This window comes from Montipora capricornis, chromosome 7 (genome assembly GCF_036669925.1).
Source record: "Montipora capricornis isolate CH-2021 chromosome 7, ASM3666992v2, whole genome shotgun sequence".
Classification (NCBI taxonomy): Eukaryota; Metazoa; Cnidaria; class Anthozoa; order Scleractinia; family Acroporidae; genus Montipora; species Montipora capricornis.
Genome location: NC_090889.1, coordinates 25446773 through 25464272, shown reverse-complemented (window position 1 = coordinate 25464272; position 17500 = coordinate 25446773). Strand labels below are relative to the sequence as shown.

Genomic DNA, 17500 nt, shown 5'->3' with positions numbered 1-17500 from the left:
AAGACATCCTATTCCAAAATGGCCGCAATCTTAGCATTCTTTTATTTCCTTGCAAATAGGAAGACCTTAGACAGCAATGACCAGAACCAGGTTGCTGACCAGCGGTTTTCGTTAACACAATGGTTTGCTGGGGGTGCTCAGTCTCACGGGATCAGAAAACCTGGTTGCGGCCATTGCTATTTAAGGTTTTTGCTTGGTTTTCTAGCCCTTATTCACGATAGCCGCCATGTTGGTTTTCAAATTGTCATGCAAATCAGCCACGTGTTATGCTAGGGGGCACACACTGGAAAAAAGGCAAATTGCGGAAAATCGGCTCGTCGAAATATTAAATAACATTACTAAAAGTACATTTCAGAATTTAGAATTAAGTACCTTTTATAATAATTTTATATCTTTGATTGGTGAGCAGCATTCAATGACCGTGAAACAAATCATCTGTGTGGCTAAGATGTTCGTTATAATCTCTCGAACTTTTGTTGTTTGCCCCCTCAGATAGTGTGTAGCTAATTTGCATAATAATAGCATAATAATAGCAAATCCAACATGGCGGTCTATTGGACCTGTTGACCTCGCTTTCAAACGTAAAATTCAAAAGAATATTTAAACAAGAACCAGGCCAAAAGGGCCAATTTGCAATCAACAAAAGAATACTAAAGTGGTGTCGGTTTGGCATAAGGTGTATGCTGCTTCACGGATGTCAAGTAAAGCTAAGAAAGAAAAGGCTAATTTGCACAGTTATTGAAAGCGACGCTTACGTGATTGTTGAAAATTATTATTGATACTTTTTTCGACAGGCCGATCTGCGCGCCAATAGAAACAGAGATCTCAAAAGAAGCAAAAGCAATGCATGTTGGTGGATGTAACTCCAGACGGAACCACAACCCATCGTTCCGAAAGAAACAGTGATCTCCAAGATGGGAATCTTGATTGCGCCAGCATGTACTTTTTAGCCACCTGACCCATGCACCCACATTGTCTCCTTTGAAATGAGGTAGCGAACGAAGGCCTAAGGAACTGGGTGAAAAATGTGCATGCGTTTATGAGTTTTGAGACGAACATTGAACTTACTGATGATTTTTTTCTGGTTTCTTTCCAAATTGTTGATCAATTCGTCTGCTTTTCTCTTCAAGTCAGTTACGTTGGAGGCAGTTACTTGCACAGAGTCGGCTGTCGAGTTTATTTTAACATCCGCTTGCTTCAGCAATTCATACAACTCGTCCACTTCCTGGGAAAAGAATGAATGTAAATATTATGGCAGCAAGCTTTATGACTTGTGATTCTAATTCCAGAAATTTACAGTGATTATCTCGTTATGAAGTGGATAAATAGTAAGAGGATGCACCCAGGTGTCTTTCAGGTAAGGCTGTGCGCTTCGCTACCTGCCCTTTATTATAAGAAAACAAAGCTGGAGTTTACGACCTTTTGATCCAACCCTCACTGCTATTCTGAAGAAAATACGGACTTGTTAACATAACAATAGCTTGATTAATATCACAAAAGCAGGGAGCTTGAACATTAACAGGTTTATCTATATCCTCAGTGTCATTCGCAGGCCTGGTTACTGAGCTCAGCGAGACTGGAAAAAAAAAAAACGTTTCAACAACGCTTTTCAACGCAACATCTTGCAACATTGTTGGGCGCAACATGTTGCATACGTTTGGCCACTCTGTTGCGATATGTTGCAACAGGTTGGATGATGTTGAATCAAATTTGAAAACGGTCAAATTTTTCTTGCAACATTTTGCATGTTTCATGATGTTGTAATCGTTTGGCCAGGTTCACGCAACATCGTTGCACTAGGGCATGCGCGCTAGGTCCACTTGTTGCGCGCCAGGGGCCTGGGGCGCATAAACGTTGACAAGTTGCGTTGAAAATGTTGCGTGCGTTTGGCCAGCCCTTAAATTCAAGCGACATAAAACGACCACCATAAAAAAAGCATTAAAGATGCTAAGTGTCATCTGTGCTAACCTTTTGAGCGGTCTGTGACTGATTATGCGCGTCCAGTGCGTTTATCCTTGTAATATTTAGCTGTTCAATATTGTTTTCAAACTGCTCCTGTACCACGGGAACCAAGTTGGCCATGTCTGTGACGTTCTCTTGGGCGGCGTCCACAGCGTCCTCCAGAGCATCCAAGCCCGTGAGAAGCTGGAAAATTCAAATCTAAATGTTTCTTCAACGCTTTCAGGTATCGAAGTTAAGGTAAGTTTTGGTTTATTTGTCAGCATCGCAGATATAATACGGACCAATTAGGACCTGGTGTGAGTTGGGTGGTGGAAAGCCCTACACGCGGGAAATTGTGAGCGGATAATCACAAAACCGTTTTTTTTTTTTTGCACTGGAAATCAATGGATCTATTGTTCTCTACCAAGGGCGGAAAGAGAAATATCACCGAACGAACAACTGTAACCAGTCAAAAGTTAAAGTGCACCTCACCTCAAATATTTTGTTTTGCAAAAGTTAAATGTCAAACACATATTTTACATTTGCTTCTCTAGATTTACCTCTAATGGGCCTAATGAGGTAAGAGAGAGTAACAAAAGCTGGCATTCATTTGTCCCATGGCGGAGCTAGTGAGAGGTATGGGTCTATTCCTTCAATGACGTCAACGACTAATTTACATTGCCAGAGTTCTTTCAAAACTATAATGCAAAGTAGTCTATGATGTCAGCCAAGGAATAGGTCCATGCCTCTCACTGCCTCGGCCATGGGACAAATGATTGCCAGCATCTTTCTCTTACGTACTTTATGAGGTTAGGCACATTAAAAAGTAAAATCTTGAGAAGAAAAGGTAAATACATGTTTGACATTTTAACTTTTGCTCAAGTATCCAGGTGATCTGGTGACGTAATTTGGAGGACTGGGAAGGAAAATTTTAACGCCGTATCCCACAACCGCGCGCGGCCTTAAGTGTTGTTTCCAAACTCCCTGCCAAAACTCAACAGAATATTCCCTGTCTACCACATTTCCTGTTACTGAATGAACATTCAAGTAGACCCGACGAGATCTAACCTCGCCTCTGCCGTGCTGAATTCGAAAATAAGGACGCGCGCGTTTGCGGGATACAGCGTTAAAATTTTTTTCTCCAGTCTTCCGAGTTACGTCACCAGATCACCTAGATGTTCTGACATTCGAAATGCTCTTTCATTATATTCTTTTCAATCTAAGATTAAAAACTATCTTTTGTCATGTTATTAATTTGATTCTGATGTCTTCGCCTTCTTGTTCTTGTTACTAGCGTAAAATAAGGAAAACATCGTGTTAGGTATAATGGTAATTTAATTAAGCATTCCAACTTTTTTTTCTTGTCACTAGCGTAAAATAAAGAAAACATCGCGTTAGGTTTAATGGCAATTTAATTAAGCAATCTGTGCAGTCCATCAAGCCATGTAAGCTCTCTGTTTCATATTCTTTTATGTAACGAGGGATCTAGCTCCTATAAGCCCCATGGTTTCTTCTGGGCTCCCTTGCCATGTGATAATTTCTTTTTATGTTATCCTTCGTAATGTATTGTGGCTAAATAAACTGAACTGAACTGAACTGAACTGAAGTAAAATTTTTGAGGTTAAGTCAGTGCACTTTAAGAGATTGGCCACGGTCTCAGTTTTCTCGGTAAGACAGACGAAACAGCGCAATGCTATGCGAGTTCGGGTCATACACTGGAGTACAAAGTGGCGAGGAGAGTTGAAGTGAAACAAGTGACCCATTTCCTGCTGTCTACACGCTACTGTGACTTGCGCGCCCGCCCGGAATTGCATTGGTCAGACCAAAAGAGAAAAGAAAACGCATGTAGTTTGGACAATACACCCACTGAGTGAGAGAGAAACAAACAGCAAATCAATTTAAGAGATAAACAGACAGTTACAGACCGACCCCGGGGACACCAACACACCACGAATGAAAAGTAGTACTGATTTAAGTAGAAAAGTTAGATGTACCGATGTTGGCAAGAATGTTGGGGAAGGGGACTACGTACTTGTTTAAGGGTATTCTCTGCCATTTTTACGTCTTCTTCTGCAGCGTTGATGGAATTCTGCGCAGCTGCCTGGCTCCCAGCAGCCTTCACGAGCGCATCTGTTATATTATTGATTAAGTCAGAAACGGCAACAGCCTTAGCTCTAAAAAGAGAAAGAGGGATGGGTTAGACAGTTCAATTTAGTTCATGTCACATGAGTTGACTGAAACAATGAGTGACCAGCACGAATCGTGCATTAAGTTACTTTTTGGTTATCTACCTGGTTAAATAATTTTCGTGGAAAAGAGGTAAGTTCATGTATGAATGGAAGTGTTGCGCCGGAATCTCCCGTGATTAAAAATTAAACTGTTTTTTTTTTCTTGTTTTTGCTTTCGTTCTAACAAAGAGTTAGCACTGTTGACATGTCACCACAAAAACAGTGAACAATTGTCAGTCATTAAACAACCACATAATTATTAGTTCAGCTAAAATGAGTTACGGGGAGTGGGATTTTGCAGAACATGACAGAGGGGTAGGTGAATTCGACGCGTCACTAAAGAGGATGTGGGAGGCCAAAAAATCTGTAACCGAGTCCACTAAAATGAATTGAAAAAACCAGCGGGAAAGCTAGATAAGCGTGTTGAGAGGAAACTGTTACTTGGCAACTGAAAGCCCCGGCAGGGAAACGATGAAAGGAATGGACACAAAAATACCAAGTTGTAATCGTAGCCCGCCAGTATGTGTCCTTCGAATCACTTTTTGACGCATAAGATAGCCGCTCCCGACCGGGTGGGGGCCAATAATGACGAAATCCCCAATGCCAGCCCCCTGTAAAAGCCCATGGACCCATAGTACCCGTCATCTTTTAAGGTGGTTCCTCAGAAAAAATAAGTCGAACGATTTTCTTGAAACTTTCTCCGAATGTTCCCTACTAATCCCTGTTTTGAGAACTACAATAAAAAAGATATGTCACCGTGCTTGCTTAAGAGATATAATGAATGAATGTACTAATGTACTGATACTAATCACGCGCGTTATTTTATCGGCTCAGGGTACATTTTGCGGTAGCTAAACGAGAGAGTTTTTAAAGTAACACTTGAAAAAACTCCTGATAGGTAGAAAGTGTAGAGCATATGGAACACTCAACACTGTCTTTTATAGTTTATGGAAGAATCACTCAACTTAAAACGACGTTGACTCAAAACGTTTCTCGAGTGGTTGTTTCATAATTCATAATTTAAATCCCTGGGTAAGGGGCTTTGTGTACGTTTTTAGCTACATCTTTTTTCCTTCCAATAAATTTTTAATTTTTTTTTTGTTTTAAAGAGGATAATTTGTACACCAAAATTACGGAATAAAAAAAATAGGTCACCGTGCTCGTTTAAAAGTAAAACACCATCGTACCTTCTATCTCGATTATCGTCGATCGAAACAACAAAATTCGCCATGTTCTCGGAATGCGCGCGCTGATTCGCAAAGAATTATGGTTCATTCACAACTTCTCTCTTGTCTTTTGAGAACTGTTTAAGCGTGTATGATCGACTTAAGCCATATTTACAATGTTGCAAATTTGATCCAATTTTTAAATATTGATACACCATATGCGCAGTACAGGATGCGCAGTACAATACTGAGGAATCACCTAAAGCGGAATTTTCATTAAAGTTCTCTTACATCTTTGAGGTATGTCCAGAAATAGACGCAGCTACAAAAATTTGTTAAATTTTTCGATCTCGTTTTTCCCTAGTTCACCTTGGGAGGGCAATTTTTAATATCGGCTAAATAGACCATTTTTTCGAATTCTCACGGCTGGACTGGATCTAGCATGGAATGGAGGCTAATGCGGGCAATTTTTCAAATGCTAATTAATTTGCCCGCATTAGCCTCCATTTCATGCTAGATCCAGTCCAACCGTTAGAATACGAAACTGGCCTATTGCAGTTTGTTGCCGGGTGCACAATTTTTTGCAATTTCTGCAACTGTCGCAAAATTCGCAGGTTTCTTAATGGATGCGCAATTTTCTGCAATCTTTGCTAAATTACACTTTTTTTTACAAATTTGTCATGGCCCTCTACTCTTGGCAATTTTCGTAGTTTTTGCTAAAATTGATCCCGGGAGCAATGTTGTGTGAAATCTGCAATTTTTGTGGCGCGCGCGGAAGATTTGTGACTATGAACTGTGATCATACCACACAGTAGTAGGGAAATGACAACCTCTCTCTCCCCCCCCCCCCCACCCCAGGTTTTCTGAGCCCGAGAGACTGAGCACCCCCAGCAAACCATTGTTTTAACGAAAACCGCTGGTCAGCAACCTGGTTCTGGTCATTTCTGTCTAAGGTCTTCCTGAGGATTGTCCTTTCCCTAATACTCCCCACCATTATCAAAATTTATCATCAAGCCGTCCATCTTACTCTTCAAGATGTCATTACTGGAATAGTTTATTAATATGTTTATATTGCTTGATATTGATCGCTAAATTACATTTATGGGGTTGCAGGAGAAGCCAGATTCCTTCCATCATAACTGGCCTTAAGTAAAAAGTTAAGTACGATACAGAAAAGTTCATATGTCCATAGTTAATCGAGGGACTGGTTATGAAACCTTAGAACCTTCAAAAGCGAGAAAAATGTTGCCGCAATCGATGTTGAATTGACCGTGACAGTGCACAATCTTTTGTTTTCGCTTCGCACGGGTTTGCAAATTAGTTGCGCATAATTAAATTGAAAGATTTGATTGGTTATCTTCTCGAAAAAAAGGGAGTTTTGTGCAGGGTCAGGACCAAAAATACAGACAAAAGCATGAAGCAAAGGAACTTGTTAAGTTTCATAACAACTAAGATGTGTCTCAAACATAACAGAATAGAAAAACTCAAATTAAACAGAAGTGGCCTCTGTCTCCGGGCTGACGGACTGTGTATCTCTTTAGTAAGGTTGTTCTAAACTTTTGTTCCTGTATTTGTGTAAATAAAAATAATAAAAATGATATTTAAAAAATATATAATTACCTTGCTTGCTTAGCCCTTTCTTTTAAGTTATTAACTGCATTTAATCGTTCTTCAGTCTCCTGTAATATATCGTCTATACCAGTCAGTGCAGCCAGAGCTTTCCGAATATCTTCTGCAAGCTTAGAGATCTCTTCCCGGGTTACAGACAGTTTAAGATTCTTCACAGCAGTGACAAGTTGACGAATTTGATCTGTATTACCAAACGTTCGGCTGAGGAATTCCAAAATATCCTGGAAAAGTCATTTGATAATAATCATAATAAAAATATCTTGATTTAGGAGGCCTATTCTTCATGGAGCAGTGCTTTGAGGTAAGTAACAAATCAAATGTTTTGTGAGAAGAGAAAAAACCGGGTACTAAGAGAAAAACTTCTCGTTCCAAAGTGGAGAGCCTATATCAAGCTCAACGCGTCATATTGTTAAATACGAGAGCTCTTGCAATGCGCTGACTACGTCTGCTCAAGAATGTGTTCCGTTAGTCAGCTGAGGAGAAATGATTTGCATTTTTCTGAGCTGGACCAGAAAAAACTTAAGGAGGAGGAATTCTCTTAATTTTTTACCGTCACAACTCGTCTACTGTGAAACCACATAAACCTGAAGACGATGATTCGTAAGTCGCTGTGTTGTTTAAGCCCGTGCTGGTGTACAAGGCCTTGTTGTACACCAGCAAGGGCAAGCCTTTCTCTGACCGTATCGTTTTTCTAAGCATTCCACCGAGCATTATTGGTACCTGTATTAATTTATCCATTCGACTGCTTGCGTTCCTTGCTTGATCATCTGCCTCCATAGCCCGCATTACTGCTTCTTCAGCAGCCTCTGCCGTCATGTTTACCTCTACTTCCGCGATTGCCACTTCCTCTAGGGTCTTTCTGGCTTTGGCTAACGTTAAAAGACGGGAGAAGTCCATGAGAACAAAACTGTAGTACTACACAAGCGTTTTGAGGGAGCTTGACTAGGAAGCGAAGTCTAATTGGTTGAAATCTACGATATGTAGTTTGACTCTCAATGATTCGACGACAGTTTAGTGCTGAGAGTCCATTCCCTAAGAGTAAGAATCTGGTAACCGGTTTGTCCCCACCAGCGTGCGAAAATTGTCTCTTTTTAAACCCAGTTTTGTGGGAAAATAAACGATAGACCAAATCGACTAACTCAATGTTGAACCCAATTCAAATCTCCCGTTCACCTTTTTACAAGATATAACTCGAACTTACAAGTGACCAGTTGCAAGTGCAGCGCAATAGGCCACTGTGGAAAATACCATAATACTTTTTGTTTGCCCCCCCCCCCCCCAAATTTTGAATAGGCATTGTTTTTGGTTTCTCTTTGGACCATTGTAAGTCCCATGAGAAACTGGAAACAATGCTTACGCAAAATTTGGGGGGACAAATAAAAAGTATTATGGTATTTTCCGAAGTGGCCTATCGCGTTGTCCTGGGTTCGAGCCCCGATCAAGCCTGTTTGTTTTTCCCCAGGCTTTTTTCGCAACTGCTTCAGTTGCTCCATAACAGCGATGATTTCCATCTCTCAAGTATTGCTATGCACGTAGTTGTTTGTCGGGACCCCGTCTCATAACCCTTGGGTATAAATTCTGTGGGACGTTAAAGAACCCACACACTATTCGAGAAGTGTAGGGCATGGAGTTTCCGGTGTTGTGGTCCGATCTATGGACAGAGGGGTTAGGTGTCAATTGGGACTTAAGTTCTGTTCCTCTTCCCTGCCACCCCAAGAATTGTATGGCGAATAAATTAAACTAAACTAAACTAAAACGTAATATCGAGAAAAGGGAAACTTAGCGACCACATGTTCGAGAAGATGAACTACGGGAAACCGATCTTATCTTTTCTTACAAAAGTCTTGATCGACGCCTCCTTTATAGCTTCAGTTTACCCTTCAAAAACGTTCTTTCCTATTTTTGCCTACACCAGGCGCAGCTTGTTTAACTACGCAACTGAGGAGTGAGAAAAAGAAACGCCCTTTTCGCATCCATATCCCACACGGTCATTTAATTCTTTTTTGTGTCACAATCGACAGACAAAGCGAAAAGAGCATATGATATGCCCACACATGGTCAATCCATCAGCACAAACCTTCTTTTTTAAACAGAGCTTCCTCAGCCTCCTTGGCTCTTTCCAAAGCTTCTGCAGCAAGAGCAACGGTCCCATTACAACCAGGGCCACCGCAGACTGAGCAATTGAGCGCATTGCACCCACCACATTTACTCGAGGGAGTACCGCATATGATTCCGTTGAGAATATCGACTTGTTTCAACAGTTCCTTTATCTTCTCACTGATGTCGATAAACGATGCATTGTTTCTGTCATGTTTCTCCGCCAACGACGGCGGACCCGAGAGTAACAACTCAGTTTTATTCCTCTGCTCTTTTATCATGTCAACAGTCTCACGGGAGCTATTCACCTCCATTTGTGCCTCGCGTGATCTCATTTGATTTTTCACAATTTCTTCAAACGCGCCACGGACGTCAGCTCGTCGCAATTTATCTACGTCCGATTTTAGCTGCGTTCCATTCCTCAGAAGATTGGCCAGACGCTCGCGAAGCCGCTCGATTTCAATATTTGCATCTTTTGTTCTAATTTCAGTAGAATTTGTTTCGTTGTCCAGTTTTGCCACTTTTTCTTTAAGGTCTAGAAGCCGCGTATTCACATATTCTAGCTGTTCTTCTATTGCTTTGGTATCATTTTCAGTCGTTACTTGATTTCTAAGTATTTCCTCCACTCTTTTAAGCTTCTCTTCAAGTTCTTTCAGTTCAGGATCATAAGTATTGATATCTCCTGTTGTAAACGATTAGGACAGAATTAGTCAAAAAAGTATCAGGAGCTCTGAAACACAGTAGTTTCTTAAAAAGATTAAGTTTATTACATGCCTTACTTAAATTTGCGGACTCAGCAGTCCAAACTTCAATCAGCGGTTTCGTTTTTCACAGCCGTCAATCACTGATTACTGTAACAAACGGCTAACTGGGTCACAACCAGCGTTGTGATTGGCTGATTTCGATCCACTTTGTCGATTTCTAAGTTTAACAGTTCGTCAACTGTCACCACTAACATGAAACCATTGGTTGAGGTTTCGACTCTTACCTAACTTGTTGTCGAAGACTGGTTCTCAATGAGAATCAAATCCATTACACCGACCAATCGCAATATTTTGAAACATTCAAATCAGCCAATCATAACGCAAAGCGCATTCGTGTAGCGGGCGCTGAGCGCGGGAAAACGCATTTGCGCCAACCACAGTTAGTTTTGGGTTTTGCTTGTGATAGGCTGCGAACAAGGCGCTATATAGATGTTGATGTCAGCTGAGACCAGTTATTAAGCGCAGATCAACTGAGACATAACATGTGACAATCAATTGAACACGCTCTAATACCAAAAAATGTTCCCTTAAAAAAAAAAACAACTATAGAACAGAGTGTTGTAGAATTTATACGTTCTAGCTTATGGGTGCCTGGCCAAAGCTAATCCTCGAAAACAAGTGTCTTCATTTTTAAACTTGCAACAACAACAACAACTTTATTTAGCTAAATATAATAATTAGTGGATGGCTTACCCCGCAAATAGCTAGAAAAAGCTAATCGAGGCGGGGCAAGCCAAATACAAGAACACACCTATTAAAAGACAGTAAGCTTACACAACAACACTTAGTTTAACAAATTAACCATACAGATTACAAGAGGATTGATTATTGACGAATATCTATTAACTAATAATTAAAGTCAAGCAAAATTTCTCGCAACTATATTACGCTCACGTATTTTACATGAAAATTGGCTATTTACAAAATCAGTAAGCTAATGAAGGTAACATAAGGTTGTAAGATTAGAGACCAAAAAGAAATTAAAATTGCAGTAAAAATTAAATTTAACTTGCTGTGCACTCTTGTTCTGCAGAAATGCTAGACTAATAATAATCACTGTGGCAAACTTCGACTTAAGAACAACAACAAAAACAATAAAATCGGATAAAAACCTGGCTTTCCAGGAGTGAGAGAAAGGTTGTATGCTCGAGGAACTTCCACACTGACATTGCGTGACAAGGATTCCAGCGTGACCTTCCACTGATAGTAACATCCTCCACAAACCTTGCACTGCGGCATTTTACCCGACGTGTCGACGTCACACATGTCACACTTGTCCCCAATCACACCCGGTTGACACTGACATTTGCCGGTGTTTCGATCGCACTGCAGGCTAAGCGATCCCGCGGGATTGCAGTCACAAGCTGTCAATTAAAAAGAAAAGAGCCAACAATGTATAATTAGCCCACAACGGATAGATAATTAGGTTGTGACGAAGGAAACACTTCATCGTTTGGCCAACAGACTAGGATATTACGTTGATATGGTATCGAGCTTTAAGCCCGCTGAATACATGAAATGATAAATTTATTCTAATGTCACATCATTGGTGTCTCATTAAATGATACGGACCGCTGAAAGTTGCATGAAATTTGGAAACCAATTTTCCTTTCGACACCGTATTGAACTGCACCAGTTTAATTAGGAATTGCACTAGTTTAATTAGGTATACTGCACCAGTTTAATTAGGAATTTTCATGTCAGAGGTAGAGTACATGTTGGTATATTCGTGTTCTCGAGATTTGAATGGAACGAGCATGAAATGGAGGCAAATGCGTGGGAATCTTGTTCCCCCCCCGAGAAGGGGTTTCCATCTCTCACTCGTGTAGGTCTACTTACCAGTGCATTTTGAAGGAGGTATTCCCCAATAATTATCTTCGCATTCACAGCACCTGGGGCCCCCAAAACCAGGCTTGCAATTACACTGTCCACTGTCCTGTGGGGGGAGGAGAGAGAAACAACAGTGACTATCCAAACGGAGTACAAGGAAATTTGACGAAGATGTCACATTGGGGCCGCACCTTTTGTTGAACACCAACTTTCATTTTTCATTCATTCAAAATCCGTCGTCGTTGAGAATAACAAAATAACCTTCGCCTAACTTCAAGGTTCGATCGAATTAAATAATAAATGTACTCTATTCTATATAATAACCATCCGTGCGTGGGTTCGTATTCCGAACGCGACAGCTGTTTGTGAAAGTGCGTCTTCGTCATATAGTTCGTAGTCGTGTACTCTTTTAGTGCTGTCAAGATACATGTATTCTTTAGAACAATAAGCAAAACAGTAAGCTAATGAGGCAGACGCGTATATCGGTATACGCATATACGCGTATATTAATACGCGAATACGCGTATGGTTGTACGCACATACGCGTATTGTGCGCATATTTTGGTTAACGTATTTCTGAGCGGTACTGTAATATTCACTGTCCTAACTTCCCGCAGGGGAAGACCACTACCTGAAAAAAATGGCGCGAGTTCGAACTCACGAATCCTTACCAAGAACATGGGCACTAAAACAACCACTAAGAGCATGCGTGCTGTGTACTTAACACGTGACTAGTCACAGATGATCTCGTGATTGGGCAGTGACGTTCATTCGATGGTTTTAGGACGTGGTGTCAAAGGGCATGTACTAAAACCAGGAACACCGGAACATCGTAACACTCCGGAACACCGGAACACCCCGGAATACAGTAACGCTCCGGAACACCCTGGAAGTAACCCAAAACCCTCAATTTGGCTAACCCTAGGCCTAGATAGGCCTTAAGTTGGTTTTTAGGTCCGGAACACTCCGGAACACCCTGGAAGTAACCCAAAACCCTCAATTTGGCTAACCCTAGACCTAAAAACCAACTTACGGCCTAGCTAGGCCTAGGGTTAGCCAAATTGAGGGCTAATACTAACTTCCAGGATGTTCCGGAGTGTTCCGGGCCTAAAAACCAACTTAAGGCCTATCTAGGCCTAGGGTTAGCCAAATTGAGGGTTTTGCGTTACTTCCAGGGTGTTCCGGTGTTCCGGAGTCTTCCGGTGTTCCTGGTTTTAGTACATGCCGTGTCAAAGTGGAAGGAAAGATTTGTTCTTCTCTCCAGTGAAAAAGTGAAGGCAAACATACGTAGTTATAACTAACACCCTCTTATCGTGGAATATGAATACTTGAAAGAAAGGTATATTTCCAGTAAGGAAGAACGCGATCACTTTATTGATTGCTGCTTTGGTCTACGAAAAATTCTCACCTCACTACAAGTGGCCTGGGTCGAGCCTTTCCCACAGCAATCACACTTTTCACAGCCTACGCCGCTGCCAAGATTCCAAAAGCCGTCGGCGCACTTGTCACACTGGATCCCAATCACATTTGGCAGGCATTTACACTGCCCTGTCTCGAAATTACAAGTATCTTGAAGTCCTGGGTCTGTTCCATTAACGTTACAAACGCACTCTGCAGACAAAGAGACAAAGGTTAATAAGAAGCAGGAACGGCATAAATTTGAATTCTTACATCGTTCGCTCATTTGATTCCCCGGGTCTTCAAAACAGCTACTGGTGACAATTGTAGCCTAAAAGATAAGACAACAACACCGATGCTGCGTGACCATTGGTCGCACTCTTTACAAACAGAGTGTGAGGTCTTAAATTCACACGTGTCACGTGATCACGCGAGCGCATATTCTCCACACGGGGAGTGGACTCAATGAGTAGACTATATTCGTATTCTCAGTATTGGACTGGAACTAGCTTGCAATGGAGGTTAATGCGGGGGAATATAATTAAAAAGTATTTGCATTCGAAAATATTTCCCCCATTAGCCTCTCTACACGTATTGCAAGCTAGTTCCAGTCGAATACTGAGAATATGAATACAGTCTATTCAAACAGTGCTCATTTTTAAGGTTTCCTTTTTATGGACAAGTTTCGCAAGGTGGACTAGGGGTCCACAAGGCAAGGGGATTTTGTGCCCTACTCCTTGTGAACAGTACTGGGTGGATGAAGCTTCAAATGGATTAAGCAAGCCTTTCACCTGTGCAGTTCCTGACCAGAGCGTCACCAAAGTAACCAGACTTGCAGCGTTCACAACTGAAGCCAGCAGTGTTAAACATGCAAGCGAGGCACCTGCCAGTCAACCGGTCACAGTTGCCAATGTTAGATGAGTTGATGTTGTTATTGCAAGAGCAAGGCTGGCAGCGACCGCCTGGGACGAGTGGGTTCCCAAAGTAACCATCGTCGCATTCTTCGCATTGTCTTCCAGTGTAGCCTTCCTGTGAAGAGCACCGGACCGAGGTCAAAATGTCAGTTTTAGATGCTAGAGCAAGTGCAGCGCAATTTCGAGTCCCGTCCCGGATCCCGAGCCCGAATTTTTTTCAAGATTCTTTGCAACTGCGCAAGTTGCTTCATTTACTAACGGCGACGATCAGTTTCACTCAGCACCTCTTTCATTTCTTTTCCGATTGTTTATCTTTTTGTGGGCTTTAACTTTTACTACGCTAGTTCCCTTTGGCAGAAGAGGGTAACACGAGAAGAGCGAAACTCAAAGAAGGACAAACTTACTTCACAGGAGTCACAGATTGACGACGGCGGAGTAGATGAACGATCCAAAACACAGGTTTGGCTGAACTGGTTTTCACTGCTACCGCCCGGGCACTGGCACCGAAGGCAATCGTTTGGTGTACCTGTGGGGAGTAAGGAAAGAAATTGTAGCGTTACAAACCTCTGCGTGTAACACGAAAGTGAACGTACGATGAGAACACGGCACCTTATTACTCGGGTTGGAAGACTAAGAATCAAATCTTTTACCGCCTAGAGCACCACTTACAGATTTTACTCTTTTTTTCATTTAATTATTTGTCACATAGAAAAAATTAAATTTACAAATATATACAAACAAAGAAGTGAAGATAAGAAAGAAAATTACTCTGGATGACACAAGAAGATTCTACTCGTAAATGAGGGGCGAAAGAGTAAAGAAAGACGTCTCTTTCTTCACTTTATCGTTAGAAACTTTCCAAGAATGAAAGAAACGCATTTATTTATGCAAAAAAATGGAGCAAAGGAATTCACTTTTACGGTTTTGACAAAATTGTGTTAAGAGCTAACACTGAAGGTTATAAAAGATCTATCGCCTAATACCCCTAACTGATCTTGAAGGAGTCGCACTCTATTTTTTTCATGTAAATGTTTTCTTTGTTTTGGTTATTAAAAAAAAAAAATTCCGATGATCTTCTGAATGTATTCTTAGCCTCATCAACAAGTCTAAAAAGAGTCAAATAAGCAGCTTGGTAACTAAGGTGCGACAAGAAGAGCCCGCGATGATCATAGCTTACCACCCGTGGAATCACCATAGTAACCAGTCGCGCAAACTTCACAGTTCTTTCCCGCGGTGCTGTGTTGACAGTCGATACATTCTCCAGTCTCGGGATCACAAGAGGACGCGTGGTTATTACAAACACATGGTTGACAAGTGGGAAATCCCCAGTTCCTTGGAGGGCAAAGGTTACACTGACGACCACCGGCCTTGATCCTGCAGGCACACTGACCACTCCGCTGGTCACAGAGGTTATCTGATGAGCCGATCCTATCGCAGTTACAAGCTAAAGAACAAACAACATTGTGAATAAAGGAATTTTATCGTAAGAACTGCGTATCGAAGCAGTGAGTGAAAACGAGACCTTACAAAAACGATAGCACCTCACTGAGTACAGAGTAGTACAGGTTTGTGAGAAGAGCATTGAAAATACAATCAACCCCTCTTTCCGAATGTTTCATTACTATGTAACATTTGTGAGGATCACTTCTGTGCATCTACCGACTACGACGTAGTTACCAAAGGTGTCTGTCCAATGTACAGTCACATGATTGATTTCTTTGAGAATTCGAGCTTCCAATGCTTAAATTTCCTTTCCCTTTTATTTTCACTTACCAGTGCAACCTTCTTCTCCAAAATTAAACGATCCTGGTGCACAGCGGTCACACCTCTGACCAATTACGAGCGGTTTGCATTGACATTGTCCACCAATCGCATCACAGATCAGCGTCCCATTCCCAAACCGCTTTGTTCCCGTGGGATCACAGTTGCATGCTGCAAAATAATGTCGTAATTTGTGATTTTGGAATTCCCTTGTTTCTTCATTGCTTATGCTACGGTTAGTTGTTGGTCCAAAAAAAACCTCGCGCCATATTCTAAAGCTATCACTTACAAAAGCAAAACAAACCGCTGCCTTCTCACACGCCTTTTTCCAGCGACTGGCTGAAGTCATTGTCTTCGTGTGCCGTGATTGGCTAAAATGAGAACTTTGGATTTGGTTTCAAAGCAACCAATAATCCATAGTTATTGAACTGAACACAATTAAACTGCAAGTAAAATGTCAAAATGAAGGACTTACGTTTGCCGCCATCGTAGATAACAGATGACATTGCAAAAATTAGCCGTTTACACACAGGTGGCAGATCAGGCCGTGGGAAGCTGGCGTTGAGATGATAGCTCAGGCATTTGTTGCGATCAAATTCCTTTTTCCGCTGCTCGCCATCAGGACCTTGAAATATGGACACATCCTCTGCATTAGGAACAAGTACTAGCTGCAGGAAACAGAAGGAAAAAATGGGTGTTAAATCAACATATGAATCACTGTATAAAACCAGAATTTCATGACCTTGAAGGGTTTAACTCTGCTTCAGAGCTGTGGTTTTTTGAGTTAAGAAACTTCCTTAGTTGGATGTAAAGTAGCTCGCGCATTTTCGCGCGCGTACAGCTTTGATCTTATTCTTGTCCACATTTGGGCATGACATTGGTGTCCTAAAATCCCCAGCTTTGTTCCAAGGAAAAGAGTTGCAAGTTACACGCTTCAATTTCATGTGCTTCTGTCGGATAAAACCATTTGTATTGTTCCTGCCATGCCACATGGCTGCCGTGCAAAACCTCTATAGCGCTGATCATTCCGAATAGCGCTGATCTACAAGTATTTAAGTCTAACACCCATTTTAAACCGGTTAGCTTTCAAGTTTGGTGATGGTTATCTATTTAAATATTATGAAAACTGGCACTTACTCATGATTCGGCTTGCTTCGATGGTCTAGTGGCTATCAACGATGCAAAAGTTGCTTGTGATCCCGGTTCAACCTTATCGACCATCTTGTTTTTTAAAGAACTTGGAACTTAAGACTACCTGGTACATCGGTCTAACATTTCCGCTAGAGACGGCTAATTATGAAAATGCGCCAACATTTCACGCTGTTTCCTTGGCTCAGTCGATAAGAAAATACCGGATGGGCATATGCCGGATGAACCCTGAAGCACTGCCTGTGAGAGCTATGACACGGTTTTGACTTCTCCATATGTTGATAAAATCCTAATAGTACGAGCGTTCAAACGATTAAGTTCCGAAGGTGCTGTTTATTATGTTGAGCTGCTCAAGGTGGTTATAACAATTTAGAATAGAGATGCACTCATCAAGTGTTACCATTCAAATGAAAGCGGTTTGTTGAGGAGGTTTTCCTCTTGCATCTGTGGGTGAAATAAAGTTTATAAAAGCAATTGGTTGTGGAGTTAGAAAGCACTTAAAAACTTACAGAATCAGTTAAGATTGTATCGGCTCCATCGCTGTTCGACTCGTGTCGGCTGTACGTCACCTTCACTACATAAGACACATCTTTTTCCAAACACACACTTGGCAGAAACAGCGC

General features: G+C 41.4%; 1 protein-coding gene across 1 annotated transcript in view; it reads right to left on the bottom strand.

Annotated features, from left to right (window-relative positions):
* Positions 1 to 17500, bottom strand: part of LOC138056567 (laminin subunit beta-1-like) — a 36779-nt gene that overhangs the window by 1882 nt on the left and 17397 nt on the right. Inside the window, exons 12-26 of the mRNA XM_068902385.1 lie at positions 17387 to 17500; positions 16204 to 16396; positions 15741 to 15899; positions 15145 to 15411; positions 14372 to 14493; positions 13845 to 14082; positions 13064 to 13266; positions 11665 to 11761; positions 10938 to 11189; positions 9042 to 9743; positions 7685 to 7833; positions 6956 to 7185; positions 3974 to 4115; positions 1969 to 2145; positions 1069 to 1225 (exon numbers count right to left, since the gene is read on the bottom strand). The exon at positions 17387 to 17500 is cut by the window's right edge and continues 141 nt beyond it. Coding sequence (XP_068758486.1) covers positions 1069 to 1225; positions 1969 to 2145; positions 3974 to 4115; positions 6956 to 7185; positions 7685 to 7833; positions 9042 to 9743; positions 10938 to 11189; positions 11665 to 11761; positions 13064 to 13266; positions 13845 to 14082; positions 14372 to 14493; positions 15145 to 15411; positions 15741 to 15899; positions 16204 to 16396; positions 17387 to 17500 — 3202 coding nt within the window. The remainder of the gene's footprint in view (positions 1 to 1068; positions 1226 to 1968; positions 2146 to 3973; positions 4116 to 6955; positions 7186 to 7684; positions 7834 to 9041; positions 9744 to 10937; positions 11190 to 11664; positions 11762 to 13063; positions 13267 to 13844; positions 14083 to 14371; positions 14494 to 15144; positions 15412 to 15740; positions 15900 to 16203; positions 16397 to 17386) is intronic.